The sequence below is a fragment of the Heptranchias perlo genome, chromosome 7 (assembly GCF_035084215.1).
Source record: "Heptranchias perlo isolate sHepPer1 chromosome 7, sHepPer1.hap1, whole genome shotgun sequence".
Lineage (NCBI taxonomy): Eukaryota > Metazoa > Chordata > Chondrichthyes > Hexanchiformes > Hexanchidae > Heptranchias > Heptranchias perlo.
In genome coordinates, this window is record NC_090331.1 from 43,662,811 (window position 1) to 43,681,729 (window position 18,919).

The 18,919-nt window shown below is 44.5% G+C and overlaps 1 protein-coding gene across 2 annotated transcripts in view; it reads right to left on the minus strand.

Moving 5' to 3' along the window:
- tanc1a (tetratricopeptide repeat, ankyrin repeat and coiled-coil containing 1a) overlaps positions 1-18,919 on the minus strand; it is a 229,619-nt gene that overhangs the window by 133,154 nt on the left and 77,546 nt on the right. For both annotated transcript variants that reach the window (XM_067987420.1, XM_067987421.1), the window contains 2 exons: positions 18,283-18,357; positions 7,466-7,651 (listed from right to left, as the gene is read on the minus strand). In XM_067987420.1, coding sequence (XP_067843521.1) covers positions 7,466-7,651; positions 18,283-18,357 — 261 coding nt within the window. The remainder of the gene's footprint in view (positions 1-7,465; positions 7,652-18,282; positions 18,358-18,919) is intronic.

The window sequence follows — 18,919 nt, forward strand, 5'->3', positions numbered from 1 at the left end:
AGGAAGAGTTCATTGAGTGCATCAGGGATGGATTTCTTGAGCAGTATGTAACTGATCCTACAAGGGGGCAGGCAACCTTGGACCTGGTCCTGTGTAATGAGTCAGGATTAATTAATAATGTCCTAGTTAAGGATCCCCTTGGAATGAGTGACCACAACATGGTTGAATTCCATATCCAATTAGAGGGTGAGAAGGTTGATTCTCAAACAAGCGAACTGAATTTGAATAAAGGAGACTATGATGGTATGAGAGCGGAATTGATTAAAGTGGACTGGGAAAATAGATTAAAGGGTAAGACGGTACATCAGCAGTGGTGTTCATTTAAGGAGTTACTTTACAACTTTCAAAATAAATATATTCCACTGAGGAAAAAAGGGTGTAAAAGAAATGACAGCCATCCGTGGCTAAGTAAAGAAATCAAGGATAGTATCCGACTAAAAACAAGGACATATAAGGTAGCCAAACTTAGTGGGAGGATAGAAGATTGGGAAGTCTTCAAAAGACAGCAAAAAGTAACTAAAGGATTGATTAAGAAAGGGAGGTTAGATTATGAAAATAAATTAGCAAAAAATATAAAAACAGATAGCAAGAGTTTCTATAGTTATATAAAAAGAAAAAGGGTGGCTAAGGCAAACGTAGGTCCGTTGGAGGATGAGACCGGGAAATTAATGGTGGGAAACATGGAGATGGCAAAAATGCTGAACAAATATTTTGTTTCAGTCTTTACGGTAGAGGACACTAAGAATATCCCAACACTGGACAAACAGGGGGCTCTACGGGGGGAGGAGCTAAATACGATTAAAATCACTCAGGAGATGGTACTCAGTAAAATAATGGGACTCAAAGCGGATAAATCCCCTGGACCTGATGGCTTACATCCTAGGGTCTTGAGGGAAGTGGCAGTAGGGATTGTGGATGCTTTGGTGATAGTTTTCCAAAATTCCCTGGACTCAGGAGAGGTCCCGGCAGATTGGAAAACTGCTAATGTAACACCTTTATTTAAAAAGGGTAGTAGGCAGAAGGCTGGAAATTATAGGCCAGTTAGCCTAACATCAGTGGTGGGTAAAATTTTGGAGTCTATTATTAAGGAGACAGTAACGGAACATTTAGATAAGCATAATTTAATAGGACAAAGTCAGCATGGCTTTATGAAGGGGAAGTCATGTCTGACAAATTTGCTTGAGTTCTTTGAGGATATAACGTACAGGGTGGATAAAGGGGAACCAGTGGACATAGTGTATTTAGACTTCCAGAAGGCATTCGACAAGGTGCCACATAAAAGATTATTGCTTAAGATAAAAAAAATCACAGGATTGGGGGTAATATTCTGGCATGGGTGGAGGATTGGTTATCGAACAGGAGGCAGAGAGTTGGGATAAATGGTTCATTCTCGGACTGGCAACCAGTAACCAGTGGTGTTCCACAGGGGTCGGTGCTGGGTCCCCAACTCTTCACAATCTATATTAACGATTTGGAGGAGGGGACCAAGTGCAACATATCAAAATTTGCAGATGATACAAAGATGGGAGGGAAAGTAGAGAGTGAGGAGGACATAAAAAACCTACAAGGGGATATAGACAGGCTGGGTGAGTGGGCGGAGATTTGGCAGATGCAATATAATATTGGAAAATGTGAGGTTATGCACTTTGGCAGGAAAAATCAGAGAGCAAGTTATTATCTTAATGGCGAGAAACTGGAAAGTACTGCAGTACAAAGGGATCTGGGGGTCCTAGTGCAAGAAAATCAAAAAGTTAGTATGCAGGTGCAGCAGGTGATCAAGAAAGCCAACGGAATATTGGCTTTTATTGCTAGGGGGATAGAATATAAAAACAGGGAGGTATTGCTGCAGTTATATAAGGTATTGGTGAGACCGCACCTGGAATACTGCATACAGTTTTGGTGTCCACACTTAAGAAAAGACATACTTGCTCTCGAGGCAGTACAAAGAAGGTTCACTCGGTTAATCCCAGGGATGAGGGGGTGGACATATGAGGAGAGGTTGAGTAGATTGGGACTCTACTCACTGGAGTTCAGAAGAATGAGAGGCGATCTTATTGAAACATATAAGATTGTGAAGGGGCTTGATCGGGTGGATGCAGTAAGGATGTTTCCAAAGATGGGTGAAACTAGAACGAGGGGGCATAATCTTAGAATAAGGGGCTGCTCCTTCAAAACTGAGATGAGGAGAAACTTCTTCACTCAGTGGGTGGTAGGTCTGTGGAATTTGCTGCCCCAGGAAGCTGTGGAAGCTACATCATTAGATAAATTTAAAACAGAAATAGACAGTTTCCTAGAAGTAAAGGGAATTAGGGGTTATGGGGAGCGGGCAGGAAATTGGACATGAAGCTGAGCTCGGATCGGTCAATGCCCTGTGGGTGGCGAAGAGGGCCCAGGGGCTGAGTGGCCGGGTCCTGCTCCTACTTCTTGTGTTCTTTAGATTTGTGGTTGGGATCAGATCAGCCATGATCTTATTGAATGGCGGAGCAGGCTCAAGGGGCCGATTGGCCTACTCCTGCTCCTATTTCTTATGTTGTTATGTTCTTATATCAACGATCCAATGTTAATAGGTTTCACCCAGCTGACACATACACCAAATACAGGGATTTCACCCTAGCTACATTATCTGTTGATACACAAGCAATGGAATCGTTTGAGGCACAACCAGATCTTGCCATTCCTTTATGCCTTAGCACTGCATTACATACTTCCATAAAAAACATTTCAGAAATGAGAAGACTATTTACATAGATATTACATAGAGGTTATAACACAAACAGGTCATTCGGCTTAACCAGTCCATATCAGTGTTCACCCTCCATTCAAGAAAATAGTTCTAAGCACATTTACCCACCTTGGTCCGACATCCCTCATCCACCTAGCTGTCAGTTGTGACTCAGTGATAGCACTCTTACCTAAGTCAGAAGGTTGTGGGTTCAAGCCCCACTCCAGAGACTTGAGCACAAAATCTAGGCTGACAATCCAGTGCAGTACTGAAGGAGTGCCGCACTGTCAGAGGTGCTGTCTTTCAGATAAGACCTTAAACTGAAGCCCTGTCTGCCCTTTTAAGTGAATGTAAAAGATCCCCTGCCACCATTTCGAAGAAGAGCAGAGGAGTTCTCCCCAGAGTCCTGGCCAATATTTATCCCTCAACCAACATCACGAAAACAAAACAGATTATCTGGTCATTATCACATTGCTGTTCGTGGGACCTTGCTATGCACAAATTGGTCGCTGAGTTTCCTACATTACAGCAGTGCCTACACTTCAAAAGTACTTCATTTGCTGTAAAGCATTTTGGAACAACCTGAGGTCATAAAAGGCACTATATAAATACAAGTCTTTCTTTCTTTATCCAATCTTGGACATAGGTTCTGCATCATTCACTAACCCTAGAAGTGAATTCCACAGCCTCACGACTGTGTTAAATGATTCTCCTCTGCTCTGATCTAAATCTCTTACATTTAAATTTGAATCTATGGCACCTCATTCTTGACCCCTTTGCTACTGGAAACAGTCTGCTTCTTCACCTGTCGCATCCCTTCATAAAAATTTCTATTATATGGCCCTGAAATTTGCGTCACTCTAATGGAAAAAAGACCCAATTTTTCAAGTGTTTCTTCATATTTGCATTTCCTCATACCAGGCAGCATCCTAATGAATCTGTGTTGTACCCTCTGAAGCCTCAATAACTTTCATATAATGTGGAGCCCAATACTGCACACAGTAGTTATTAAAAAAAAGTGAAAAATACCATTAAAAAGTACCAGAGTTGAATTTTGGACACCAAGTATCATACAATCAGCTTGCAATATTGCAAAGTGCATATTCTACTGAGTAAATAAATTAGAGAAAAAATTCTCCAAAGAAGCTGCAACACCCTCATTTACCTTTCCCTTTACAAGTGGCTGCACTTCCTCAGATATTGCCCCCTGCAACTACAGATGTAATGTGTGTCCATTTGCTCCTTCCCACACCAATGTCTGGGCCCTAAAATACTACGCAAGACAGTGATCTACATGTACCTAAAGAAACTAGTGTACTGTATTCACCAATCATGGTATGATCTTCATTATACTGGGAATACCAAACACAGAATGAACAACCACTTACTTTACTGAACATCGCCAGTCTGTCTAAGTATGATTCTAACATCCCTGTGACTCATCATTTAAATTCCATCTCCCATGCTCACTCCAATCTTTCAGTCCTCGGTCTCATATATGCTCAAAGTTCAACTACGAAAACAATATATTATCTTTCCCCTGGTTCACTGGTCTTCAACAATTTCAGATCTCAGCCACCTCCTTGGTCTTCCAATATATTATATAAAATTAGAAAAAGCTGGTAATACTCAGCAATTCAGACAACATCTGTAGAGAATGAAACAGGGTTAACATTTTAGGTCAATAGCCTTTTGTCAGAATTGGAAGTAGTTGAAGATTAAACAGTTTTTAAGCACGTACAGAGCCAGGGAAAAGGTGGGTGTGGGGAGGAAGAGGAAGGAAGGAAAGATCTTTAATAAGGTGGAGGGCAGGCGTGATTGAATGAAAAAAAGGATGATGGTGCAAGGCACTAGGACGGCCTGTGGGCCCTCTGATTCTTCCTTGAACAGAGGCCCAACCAGTCCCCATCACCACCCTCCTCCGCCTGGGTGAAGTTGTTCTTACATTGAACAACTTCTCCTTTGATTCCACTTATTTCCTCCAAATAAAAGGGGTCACTATGGGAGCTCATATTGGTACTAGGTATGCCTGCCTTTTTGTGGGATACGTGGAACATTCTTTGTTCCAGTCTTACTCAGGTTCCCTGCTTCACCTCTTTTTTCAGTACATTCCAAACCAGAAAATTTCATTAACTGTGCTTCCAATTTCCACCCTTCCCTCGCCTTCACATGGTCCATCTCTGACTCTTCCCTTCCTCGACTGCTCTATCACCATTTCTGGGGATAGGCTGTCCACCAGTATCCACTAAAAGCCCGACTCCCCTAGCTACCTTGATTACACTTCCTCCCACCCCGCTTCCTGTAAGGACTTTATTCCCTTCTCCGAGTTTCTCTGTCTCCGTCACATCTGTTCTAACGATGCCACCTTCCACACCAGTGCTTCCAACATGTCTTCCTTTTTCCACAAACGAGAATTCCCCTCCACTGTTGTTGACAGGGTCCTCGACCGTGTCCGCCCCATTTCCCACACTTCTGCCCTCACCCCTTTCCCTCCCTCCCAGAATCATGATAGGGTCCCCCTTGTCCTAACCTTCCACTCCACCAGCCTCCACATTCTACGTATCTTCCTCCGCCATCTTCAGCATGATGCCACCACCAAACACATCTTCCCCTCTCCTCCTCTTTCAGCATTTCGAATGGACCACTCCCTCCACAACACCCTGGTCCACTCTTCCATCACCTTCAACATCTACTCTCCTTCCCACGGCACCTTCCAATGCAAGCGCAGGAGATGCAACACCTGGCCTTTCACGTCCTCCCTTCCCTTCATCCAGGGCCCCCAAACACTCCTTCCAGGGGAAACAGCGATTTACTTGTACTTCTTTCAATTTAGTATACTGCATTCACTGCTCACAATGCAGTTTCCTCCACATTGGGGAGACCAAACTCAGATTGGGGGGATTGTTTTCCGCTCAGTCTGCAAAGTCCTGACCTGTCTGTCGCTTGCCATTTTAATTCTCCAGCCCACTCCCAATCTGACTTCAGCCTCTTACACTGTCCAATGAAGCTCAACGGGAACTCGAGGATCAGCACCTCATCTTTCGATTAGGCATTTTACAATCTTCAGGACTCAACACTGATTTCAGTAATTTCAGATCATAACCACAGCTTCCATTTTTTCAGACAGCAGGTGCTGGTAATGATTCTGATGTTGCCATTTACAGTTCCTCTAGACCCATCTTTTGTTTCTTTACTTGCCCCATTTCCACCCTCCTTGCCTTGCAATCGCTTTTGTCATTTAATCACTCCTGCCCTCCACCCTATCAAAGACCTTCCCTTTTGTTCTTTCCTCCCCTCCCTCACCAACATCGCTCCCCCCCCACTACTTTCCCTGGCTCTGTACTTGCTTAAAAAACTGTTTAATCTTCAACTTCTTCCAGTTCTCATGAAAGGTCATCCATCGACTTGAAACGTTAACTGTTTCTTTCTCCACAGATGCTGCCAACTTGGAGTATTTCCAGCTTTTTCTGTTTTTATTTCAGATTTCCAGCATCCACAGTATTTTGTCCTTTATCTTCCTGCTGATTTCCCATTCACATTCAATTGTTTGCCCTTCCATTTGGAAATGTGTCGATCTCACCTTTTGCCTTTTGAAGGCAAACTTTTTCACAAACTTGACATATGACCTTTATGAAATGTGAAGATTTTTCCACCTCTGTTCCATTTTAAAATCTACTCAGGCTATATTTTTAGTTGCTTTGTTTATGACTGTGGTTAGCAGATCTGTACTCTTGATAGCTCCCTGTTGTTCGCCCTCCCCTCTTTGGATTGGTGAATCATACAAAAGGTTCTCCTTCCTCACAAAACCAGTTCTTTTGCAGGGCTCCATCCAAATGTAAACCTTTCTCACTTCGATAATAACTGGTGTATTTCAAATATTTTCCTTTGTATTTTAAATTCAAGTAATTATTCAAAATAAACACGGCATTACAACAATTCATTTTAAATACTGCTTTATTCCAAGCCTTAATCAACTAAATCAACATGATTTTATTCAAATTACTCAGTTGAAACTAAACCTTCAAACAGAAATCACATGAATTTTTTTTTTTGAAAAGGGTGCAAATAATCCAGTGCACGTGTATGAGCTTTGTTTTTGATAACAATATATAATTATTGAAAAAATTCAATAAACAGCACAGCACTGAATACATCATGTTAAAAATTCTTAAATAAAAATAGAGGCTTGCGTTGAAGGAGAAAGCCTTAGGCAAGACGACCATGAAAATGCAAGGCAGCGCCTAAAATGGCTCAGTGAGTTTTTCCAATACGTAGCAGAGATGTACAGAGCGGGAAGTCCCAGATTCAATCGCCAATCTGCACTAAGTTAGCTGATCTCAGCTGGAACGGCAATAAATACACTACAAATGACTTTAGCGACCCAGATTTGAGGGGGAAAAATGAGGCACGATATCACTCCTGACCATATAAAGGGATCCATGCGAGAAATGTGCTTGTTTGAACATTGGAGTTCAAGTGCAATGCTCCCAGATATGAACAGACTGCAACACTCATGACCAAGGTACCGGAGAGAGCCCACTGTTCGTGGACTCGTACCCCAACAAGGACTCAATGCTTTGAGGAGGAAAGGGGAGAAAACTGATCAGAAACAGAAAAACAAAACTTCTTGTAAAATATTAATGCATGACCGGGTGTGAAGTTTTGATAAAGAAGAACATTATAAATTTAACATCTCTGTACAGCTACTAAAAGTAATCAGGAGGTTCTGTTCAAAATCCATACCTGGAGACCTTTTGCCTGTCCATGCATGCATCATAAATGGCTGACGTGGCAAGAGTGGCGAGGATGGAAGTGACATGGACACTCCTTTAGACATGTTCATTTTGTATATATCCTCTTGTACAGAAAACTGGCCAGAAGCACAATCTGAAATACCAACTTGTCCAGAGTGGTCAGTGTAAGAATCTCCTGTTGAAACCAAACAGCGTATAACAATCATTTGTTAAAAATCATGATAGAAGACAGTACATGCTAGATAGAAAGAGTTTCAATGTCACCATGTCCAAAAATAAACCAGAAGAGGAGGAGGGTGATGATGAAAGGAGGTGAGGAAAGGAGACAGGGAAAGAGGAAGGAAAGGAGCAGGATAGGGATAGGCAGGAGACATTGGGAGGATGAGGAGGAATTTGGCAAAGGAGGTCGGAGAGGCAGCAGAAGCATTGAAGGCGGACAAGGATAGGTGAAACTGGGAGAAGGGGAGGATAGAAGGATGAGGTGGATGGTTCAAGAAGGAAGAGGAAGAGTAGGATAACTATAATGGAAGGAAGAGGAACAGGAGTAGGTGATTCAGCCTCTCGAGTTCAGCTATTCAATTTTATCATGGCTGATCTGTACCTCAAATTCACAGCCTTTTGGTGGATAGGAGTTCCAGATTTCCACAACCCTTTGTGTGGAAAAAGTGCTTCCTGATTTCATTCCTAACTGGCCTGGCACTAATTTTAATATTATGCTACCTTGTTCTTGATTCTCCCACCAGAGGAAATAGTATGTTTGTATCTACCCCATCGAATCCCTTTATAATTTCAAACGCCTCCATCAGATCAACCCTCAACTTCCTGAGCTCCAGGGGATAATTCAAACCTTTCAGCCTCTATCATTCTGATGAATCTGCGCTGTACCCCTTCCAAGGTCAATATATCTTTCCTGAGGGGGGTTGCCCAAAACTGAACGCAGTACCTCAGATGGGGTCTAACGAAAACTTTGGTCACAAGACTTTGTGCAAACGAAGCATCACAGCCTCACTTTTTTATTTCTTGAAGCAAAGGCCGAATTCCATTGGTCTTCTTGATTGATTTCTGTACCTGTGGACTAGCTTTTAGTGATCGCTGTACATGGACACACAAATCCATTTGCCCCACCAGTCACGCACCATTAAGAATATATTCCGATTCTTCTTTCTCATCCACAGATGACCGTACACATTCCCACATTGAACTCCATCTGCCATTGTTTTGCCCACTCACTCAGTCTGTGCATGTCCCTTTGAAAAATTCCTCCTCCCATCCATGCAATTTACTGTGCCTCCTAACTTAACGCCATCTGCAAACTTGGATGTACAACTCTTCATCCAAGTCATTAATATATATGGTGAAAAGCTGAGGCCCCAGTACAGATCCCTGGGGACCACTTGTAATATTCCGCCAATCAGAGAACAAACGCTTTATCTCTAATCTGTCTTCTACCTCCCAACTAATTACCAACCCATGTCACAAAGTTACCTCCTGTTCCATGCATTCTCATTTGTGCTGACAATCTCTTGTGCAGAACCTTATCTAACGCCTTCTGCAAGCCCATATAGACACTCCCCTGTCCACTATGTTAGTGACCTTGTCACAAATTCAACGAGGTCAGTCAGACATGATCTATCCTTCACAAATCCGTGCTGACTCTCTTCGATTAGCTCATACTTATTCAAATGCTCAGTCACTCTGTTCCTGATGATAGTTATAGGGAAGTTATTGGAATCTGTTGAACTGACAGGTTCCTAGTTTCTGCATCCCTTCTGTCATAAATAATGATGTGGAGATGCCGGTGATGGACTGGGGTGGACAAATGCAAGGAATCTTACAACACCAGGTTATAGTCCAACAATTTTATTTTAAAATCACAAGCTTTCGGAGATTATCTCTTTCGTCAGGTGAGTGAGTGAAGGGTTTTAAAATCGCATAGCATATATTAGGCTGGGAGACAATCACAGCAATCAAAGGTGTCGTTGGTGTTCAGACAGGTTAGCCACGGAAAACATTAGATCCCAGTATACTAAATACACAATGGGTCAGATTACACAGACAGAGAGAAAAAGAGACCCGAAAGGCAGAGAGAGAGAGACAGAGAATATGAATGTCCAGTTGTATTAAAAACAGATAACTTTTTTTTCCTGCTGGTGGGGTTACGTGTAGCGTGACATGAACCCAAGATCCCGGTTGAGGCCGTCCTCATGAGTGCGGAACTTGGCTATCAATTTCTGCTCGACGATTTTGCGTTGTCGTGTGTCTCGAAGGCCGCCTTGGAGAACGCTTACCCAAAGATCGGTGGCTGAATGTCCTTGACTGCTGAAGTGTTCCCCGACTGGGAGGGAACCTTCCTGTCTGGCGATTGTTGCACGGTGTCCGTTCATCCATTGTCGCAGTGTCTGCATGGTCTCGCCAATGTACCATGCTCCGGGGCATCCTTTCCTGCAATGTATGAGGTAGACAACGTTGGCCGAGTCACAGGAGTATGAACCATGTACCTGGTGGGTGGTGTCCTCTCGTGTGATGGTGGTATCTGTGTCGATGATCTGGCATGTCTTGCAGAGGTTGCCGTGGCGGGGTTATGTGGTGTCGTGGACGCTGTTCTCCTGAAAGCTGGGTAATCTGCTGCGAACAATGGTCTGTTTGAGGTTGGGTGGCTGTTTGAAAGAGAGTAGTGGAGGCGTGGGGATGGCTTTAGCGAGGTGTTCGTCGTCATCGATGACATGTTGAAGGCTGCGGAGAACATGGCGTAGTTTCTCCGCTTCGGGGAAGTACTGGACAACGAAGGGTACTCTGTTGGTTGCGTCCCGTTTTCTCTCTCTCTCTCTCTCTCTCTGCCTTTCGGGTCTCTTTCTCTCTCTGTCTGTGTAATCTGACCCATTGTGTATTCAGTATACTGGGATGTAATATTTTCCGTGGCTAACCTGTCTGAACACCAACGACACCTTTGATTGCTGTGATTGTCTCCCAGCCTAATATATGCTATGCGATTTTAAAACCCTTCACTCACTCACCTGACGAAGGACGTAAGCTCCGAAAGCTTGTGATTTTCAAATAAAACTGTTGGACTATAACCTGGTGTTGTAAGATTCCTTATATTTGTCCACCCCAGTCCATCACCGGCATCTCCACATCATGGCTACTATCGACACCACAAACTGCCGGTTCACAGTGGAGAGGATCTCCAAAAAGATCACGCATATCGACACAGACATCAAGTTTTTACAGAGCTGCAAGAAAGCAGACAAGATCCCGAAAGGACTACAGATCAAGAACCCACTCAAGTTGACATACAACTCAGATTACGCTGAAAGACTCTGCCATCGTACCTCTCGCACACTCCGCAACCATCTCGTACACCAACTCTACAGCAGATGACGGAACCTCGAAACCAAGATAGAGTCCATACTCTCAACCTGTACTCAGGACACAGCAGACCAGCTACGAGACACCGCCAAACAGACGAGGCAACGGAACTACGCTGCCTACATGAAAACCAAGAGCAGGAAGCTTGAGAAACTCGGCATCACCACCAGCATCAGCCAAGCCTCCCCCGGTACCACGGTTGCATCCACAGGGAAGTCTATCGTCAATTTGTCCGACCACACCCTTCAATCAGACGAAATCGAAGTTCTCAGCTGAGGGCTCAATTTCTGCCCCACCAAAATGGACCCCATCGGTCTCGCGACAGACACAGAGGAATTCATCAGGAGAATGAGGCTCCGGGAATTCTTCCACAAATCCTAAGATTTCAGCAGAGAACCCAACGAGACAATCAACGATCCGGAACAGCAGACAGTGGGATCCGCGGTACAGCAACCGAAGAAAGAGTCAAACTGGACTCCTCCGGAGGGTCGCTGTCCTAAGCTTGACATGTATGCTCAAGCTGTCAGGAGATGAGTCAACGCCAGATTCATCAGCCGCACTCACAAGACAGTCCAGAATGTCACCCGAGCACAAGGCAACGCCATCGATGCTCTCACAACCAACCGCAACATCGTCATCAAACCAGCGGACAAAGGAGGAGCCATTGTCATACAGAACAGAACGGACTATTGCAAAGAAGCATACCGACAACTGGACAACCAGGAACACTACAGACGGTTACCCGCAGATCCGACCAAAGAACACACCCACCAGCTCAACAAACTGATCAAGACCTTCGATCCAGACCTTCAAAGCATCCTACGCGCTCTCATCCCACGTACTCCCCGCGTTGGAGACTTCTATTACCTCCCAAAGATACACAAAGCCAACACACCCGGACGTCCTATCGTATCAGGCAACGGAACCCTGTGTGAGAACCTCTCTGGATACGTCGAGGGCATCCTGAAACCCATCGTACAGGGAACCCCCAGCTTCTGTCGCGACACTACAGGCTTCCTACAAAAACTCAACACCCACGGACCAGTTGAACCAGGAACACTTCTCACCACGATGGACGTCTCAGCACTCTACACCAGTATCCCCCACGATGACAGCATCGCTGCAACAGCCTCAGTACTCAACACCAACAACAGCCAATCTCCAGACGCCATCCTACAACTCATCTGCTTCATCCTGGATCACAATGTCTTCACCTTCGATAACCAGTTCTTTACCCAAACACACGGAACAGCCATGGGGACCAAATTCGCACACCAATACGCCAATATTTTCATGCACAAGTTCGAGCACGACTTCTTCACTGCACAGGACCTCCAACCAGTGCTATACACTAGATACATCGACGACATTTTCTTCCTCTGGACCCACGGCGAAGAATCACTGAAGAGACTACACGATAACATCAACAAGTTCCATCCCACCATCAAACTCACCATGGACTACTCCTCAGAATCGGTTCCTTTCTTGGACACACAAATCTCCATCAAAGACGGGCACCTCAGCACCTCACTCTACCGCAAGCCCACGGACAACCTCACGATGCTCCACTTTTCCAGCTTCCACCCTAACCATGTCAAAGAGGCCATCCCCTATGGACAGGCCCTGCGAATACACAGGATCTGCTCAGACGAGGAGGAACGCGATGGACACCTACAGACGCTGAAAGACGCCCTCGTAAGAACGGGATATGACGCTCGACTCGTTGATCGACAGTTCAGACGGGCCACAATGAAGAATCGCATAGACCTCCTCAGAAGACAAACACGGGACGCAACCAACAGAGTACCCTTCGTTGTCCAGTACTTCCCCGGAGTGGAGAAACTACGCCATGTTCTCCGCAGCCTTCAACATGTCATCGATGACGATGAACACCTCGCTAAGGCCATCCCCATGCCTCCACTACTCGCCTTCAAACAGCCACCCAATCTCAAACAGACCATCGTTCGCAGCAATTACCCAGCTTTCAGGAGAACAGCGTCCACGACACCACATAACCCTGCCACGGCAACCTCTGCAAGACATGCCAGATCATCGACACAGATACCACCATCACACGAGAGGACACCACCCACCAGGTACATGGTTCATACTCCTGTGACTCGGCCAACGTTGTCTACCTCATACGTTGCAGGAAAGGATGCCCCGGAGCATGGTACATTGGCGAGACCATGCAGACACTGCGACAACAGATGAACGGACACCGCGCAACAATCGCCAGACAGGAGGGTTCCCTCCCAGTCGGGGAGCACTTTAGCAGTCAAGGACATTCAGCCACCAATCTTCGGGTAAGCATTCTCCAAGGGGGCCTTCGAGACACACGACAATGCAAAATCGTCGAGCAGAAATTGATGGCCAAGTTCTGCACCCATGAGGACAGCCTCAACTGGGATCTTGGGTTCATGTCACGCTACATGTAACCCCACCAGCAGGAAAAAAAAGTTATCTGTTTTTAATACAACTAGACATTCTCTCTCTCTCTCTGCCTTTCGGGTCTCTTTTTCTCTCTGTCTGTGTAATCTGATCCATTGTGTATTCAGTATACTGGGATGTAATGTTTTCCATGGCTAACCTGTCTGAACACCAACGACACCTTTGATTGCTGTGATTGTCTCCCAGCCTAATATATGCTATGCGATTTTAAAACCCTTCACTCACTCACCTGACGAAGGACGTAAGCTCCGAAAGCTTGTGATTTTCAAATAAAACTGTTGGACTATAACCTGGTGTTGTAAGATTCTTTACATTTGTCATAAATAATGGAATGGCATTTGCAATTTTCCAATCCAAAAGGCACAATTCCTGAGTCCAAAGCGCTTTGGAAAATTGTGGTTAATGCATCTGCTATTTACCCACCTATTTATTTTAATACCCTAGGGTGGAAACCATGAAGACCTGGAGATTTGTCTATCTTAAGTACGATTAATATCTCCATTACCATTTTTTAAAAAACATTAAATCTACTGTCCCCTTGCTTTTTTTTAGGTTCCCTTGTACTGCTGGTATTTTGTCCTCTTCCTCCACTGTGAAAATGGATACAAAGTACTCATTTAAAAAGTCTGCCATTTCCTGATTATCCATTATAGTATTACCTGCATCTGTCTTTAATGGGCCCACCTTCCTCCTTACCACACTTTTTTAAAACTGTTACTGTTAGTATTAATATCCCTTGCAAGTTTTTTTTAAAATTCCTTTTTTGCGCCTGTTACTTTCTTGGTATCTCTGATGTTTTTTATAGCTCACCCAGTCTGCTGAATTTCCACTTTTCCTTGCATTTGTGTAAACCTTTTCTTTCAGCTTGATACAGTCCCTTACCTCATTTCCATTCACAACCCCTCAGATAATGAAGCAGTCCATGCCTGCATACAGCAAGACCTGGTCAACATCCAGGCTTGGGCTGATAAGTGCCAAGTAAATTCACGCCACACAAGTGCCAGGCAATGACCATCTTCAACAAGAGAGAATCTAACCACCTCCCCTTGACATTCAACGGCATTACCATCGCCGAATCCCCCACCATCAACATCCTGGGGGGCACCATTGACCAGAAACTTAACTGGACCAGCCACATAAATACTGTGGCTACAAGAGCTGGTCAGAGGCTGGGTATTCTGCGGCGACTGACTCACCTCATGACCCCCTAAAGCCTTTCCACCATCTACAAGGCACAAGTCAGGAGCGTGATGGAATACTCTCCACTTGCCTGGATGAGTGCAGCTCCAACAACACTCAAGAACCTCGAAACCATCTAGGACAAAGCAGCCCTCTTGATTGGCACCCCATCCACCAGGCTAAACATCCACTCCCTTCACCACCAGCGCACTGTGGCTGCAGTGTGTACCATCCACAGGATGCACTACAGCAACTCGCCAAGACTTCTTCAACAGCACCTCCCAAACCCACGACCTCTACCACCTAGAAGGCCAAGGGCAGCAGGCACATGGGAACAACACCACCTGCACGTTCCCCTCCAAGTCACACACCATCCTGACTTGGAAAAATATCGCCGTTCCTTCATTGTCGCTGGGTCAAAATCCTGGAACTCCCTTCCTAACAGCACTGTGGGAGAATCTTCACCACACGGACTGCAGCGGTTCAAGAAGACGGCTCACCACCACCTTCTCAAGGGCAATTAGGGATGGGCAATAAATGCTGGCCTCGCCAGCAACGCCCACATCCCATGAACGAATAAAAAAAATTGTTCACTATGGTTCCTTAACTACGCAAAGAGTTTTGCTTTTGGGGGGCAGTGGGAGGAAGGTATGTATTGGTTTTGTACCATGCCAAATAATTCTTTGAATACTTCCCACTGTTTGTCTGTAGAATTACCCATTAACAGTTCAGCTCAGTTTCTGCAGGCACTTTATTTCTCATCCTTTCAAGGTTTGCCTTACTTAAATTTAAAACTGTGGTGTGTGACTCTCACTTCTCCCTCTCAAACCTAGTATTACATTCAATCATATTATGGTCACTATTCCCAAGATGTTCCCTTACTGTCAGATTGTTAATTAATTCCGGTTCATTACTCATCACTTGTCAGTTCTAATACATACTGTACTAAAAACTGTCCCAAATACATTCTAGAAATTCATTTCCTTCACTACTTGAGCTGTTCTGCTTCTCCCAGTCTGTGAAAATTAAAATCTCTCATTATAACCACATTGTCTATGCTGCATGCTTCCCCAATCTCCATATTTATACATCCCCCACTACATCACTATCAAGGAGTCTGTAGCCACCTCCTTACCAGAGTTCTTTGCTGCTCTTTAATTCTACCCATAGTGTTTTCACTGCCTGATCATCCTTACAGAAATCCCTTCTTTCTACTACCATGTTTTTTTTTAAATATTGCGAATCATCCTCCTTTCCCAATTTCCCTGTCCTTTCTAAAGATCCTATAGCCTGGAATTTTCAGCTCCCAATCATGCCCAGTTTGTAACCAGGTCTTTGTAATGGCAATTATATCATACCCTTCAAGCTGACTTTGTGCTTTGAGCTCACTTGGTTTATTTCTTATGTTATACAGATTTGTGTACTCTTATTTGGGTAACTACTCCCACCCAGCCCATATGTCCTGTTGGTCTTTTCTCACACCGATTGACTTAGTGTGGACTTAGTAAAGGGGCAGGACAACAGAGAGGGGGAGGGGGAGGACGGGGGAGAGGGAGGACAGGGCGGGGGGGGGGGGGAAGGAGAGGGAGGACAGGAGTGGGGGGGAAAGCGAGGGGGGGGGGGGGGGAAGGAGAAGAGAGAGGGAGGAGATCCCTCCTGTCTCATTTGAATGCAGCAGGCACAGGTCCAGTTACATTTGTTTGGGAATGGCCCAGGAATTCCACGGCCGTGCTGTTGGGTGGAGACATGACACAATGGGTCTCAACCCTCATTTGCTTTTCGCAGTGCCGAGGAATTGCACATTCCCCTGGAGCAAATAAAGGGGAAACTCTACCCTGAACAGTCTACTTGTGATAATTTGAAGTTATCTTTTTTGCTAAAAAAAATTGAATTATCCCAATAATTTGAATTAATGAAGGTGAATAACACAGCAAGTAGGATTGTACTACTATTAAAAAATGATAATTTCAGTTAAATGGTTTCAAATTAAGTAGACTGTAGTCAGAAAATTTAAATAATCCTGCAAGTTCCTGTTTTGGAAAGGGGCCCGTGCTTCAGGTCACATGCAAAATGTGGTCAGTATCTGAATAACCCATTTCGAAGTTACTCATACAACACTTGGCGACTCACAGCTAAATTAAATGACACCCAACAATTCTCAGTGTGCACACAACCAAACTGATCGTCAGTTACATTTTAACAGATTGGAGAGATTGAAAATAAAGATGGACTAATTTGCAAAAGATTTATCCGATAATGAATTAGAACGGTAGCAGAAAGTCCAGTAACAAGTCATCAGTTTTGTTAAATTGATAACCTTAGGGTCTACAAGGTAAATTTTACATCCATCTTATTTCTTGTAATTTTGTACCACTACAAGTATATTTTCCTGTAATGCACAGGCATTTATCTACACTGTAGAGTTTCCTTTTTTTAAAAATTTCGTTCATGGGATGTGGGCTTCGCTGGCAAGGCCAGCATTTATTGCCCATCCCTAATTGCCCTTGAGAAGGTGGTGGTGAGCTGCCTTCTTGAACTGCTGCAGTCCCTGTGGTGAAGGTTCTCCCACAGTGCTGTTAGGAAGGGAATTCCAGGATTTTGACCCAGCAACAATGAAGGAACGGCGATATATTTCCAAGTCGGGATGGTGTATAACTTGGAGGGGAACGTGCAGGTGGTGTTGTTCCCATGTGCCTGCTGCCCTTGTCCTTCTAGGTGGTAGGGGTCGTGGGTTTGGGAGGTGCTGTCGAAGAAGCCTTGGCGAGTTGCTGCAGTGCATCCTGTGGATGGTATACACTGCAGCCACAGTGTGCTGGTGGTGAAAGGAGTGAATGTTTAGGGTGGTAGATGGGGTGCCAATCAAGCGGGCTGCTTTGTCCTGGATGGTGTCGAGCTTCTTGAGTGTTGTTGGAGCTGCACTCATCCAGGAAAGTGGAGAGTATTCCATCACACTCCTGACTCGTGCCTTGTAGATTGTGGAAAGGCTTTGGGGAGTCAGGAGGTGAGTCACTTGCTGCAGAATACCCAGCCTCTGACCTGCTCTTGTAGCCACAATATTTATATGGCTGGTCCAGTTAAGTTTCTGGTCAATGGTGCCCCCCAGCATGTTGATGGTGGGGGATTCGGCGATGGTAATGCCGTTGAATGTCAAGGGGACGTGGTTAGACTCTCTCTTGTTGGAGATGGTCATTGCCTGGTACTTGTCTGGCATGAATGTTACTTGCCACTTATGAGCCCAAGCCTGGATGTTGTCCAGTCTTGCTGCATGCGGGCACGGATTGCTTCATTATCTGAAGGGTTGCGAATGGAACTGAACACTGTGCAATCATCAGCGAACATCCCCATTTCTGACCTTATGATGGAGCGAAGGTCATTGATGAAGCAGCTGAAGATGGTTGGGCCAAGGACACTGCCCTGAGGAACTCCTGCAGCAATGCCCTGGGGCCAAGATGACTGGCCTCCAACAACCACTACCATCTTCCTATGTGCTAGGAAGATGGTAGTGGTTGTTGGGGAAAACTCTCCAGCCACTGGAGAGTTTTCCCCAATTCCTAATGACTTCAATTTTATTAGGGCTCCTTGGTGCCACACTCGGTCAAATTGTGCCTTGATGTCAAGGGCAATTACTCTCACCTCACCTCTGGAATTCAGCTCTTTTGTCCATGTTTGGGCCAAGTCTGAAATGGGGTCTGGAGCCGAGTGGTCCTAGCAGAACCCAAACTGAGCAAACTTATCCACAGCAACATCCAAAAGAGAACTTTATTTTTCAGTGGGCATTTAGGCTGGCTGAATATGTACTGCATTATTTACCTTTCTTCTGCCTCTGTTGTCCACGATCAACACTGAGGTGTGGCTTGTCTTTCTGTTGCTCCATTTTGCACACATCTGTTTTTGGGAAAGTACAGACAATTACTGGGTAGAACTTAAAACAAGACTTCAGTTATCATAAGGGCAATCCTTAAAGGCTTTAGTACTATTTTGTTTGGATAAAAGCAAATCACTGCCACATAGCTAGCATCCAGTTACAATGCAGAATTGTTGGGAGTTCTTTAAATAGATTGCCTTTGCAACAGAAGACTTAAGCATTAAGGAAAATAACAAATCTGGTGGAGGGGGAAGACTTTTCAATATTACCTGCAGTTTTCTACATGAAACAGTAGAAAACAAAAAAACAATTGTTGATCATTTTAAAAAGATACAAAATATACTTGTATCAACTTCTATATATAGCAGGGCCCTAAAAGAGACTTCATTTTTCCAGAAACTATGAAATCTTTAACAGGATTCTCCATTGCTGTTGCATACAATTAAGTCAGAAAATACACTGTTTTAAAAGGACTGTGTTATGTCAACTAATGCACAATAAATTACACTGTTGGTAAGATATAGCTTTGTTTAATCTAGCCTGTCCCTTTAAGGCCACAAAGTCTAATTACTGTTTTGAGTT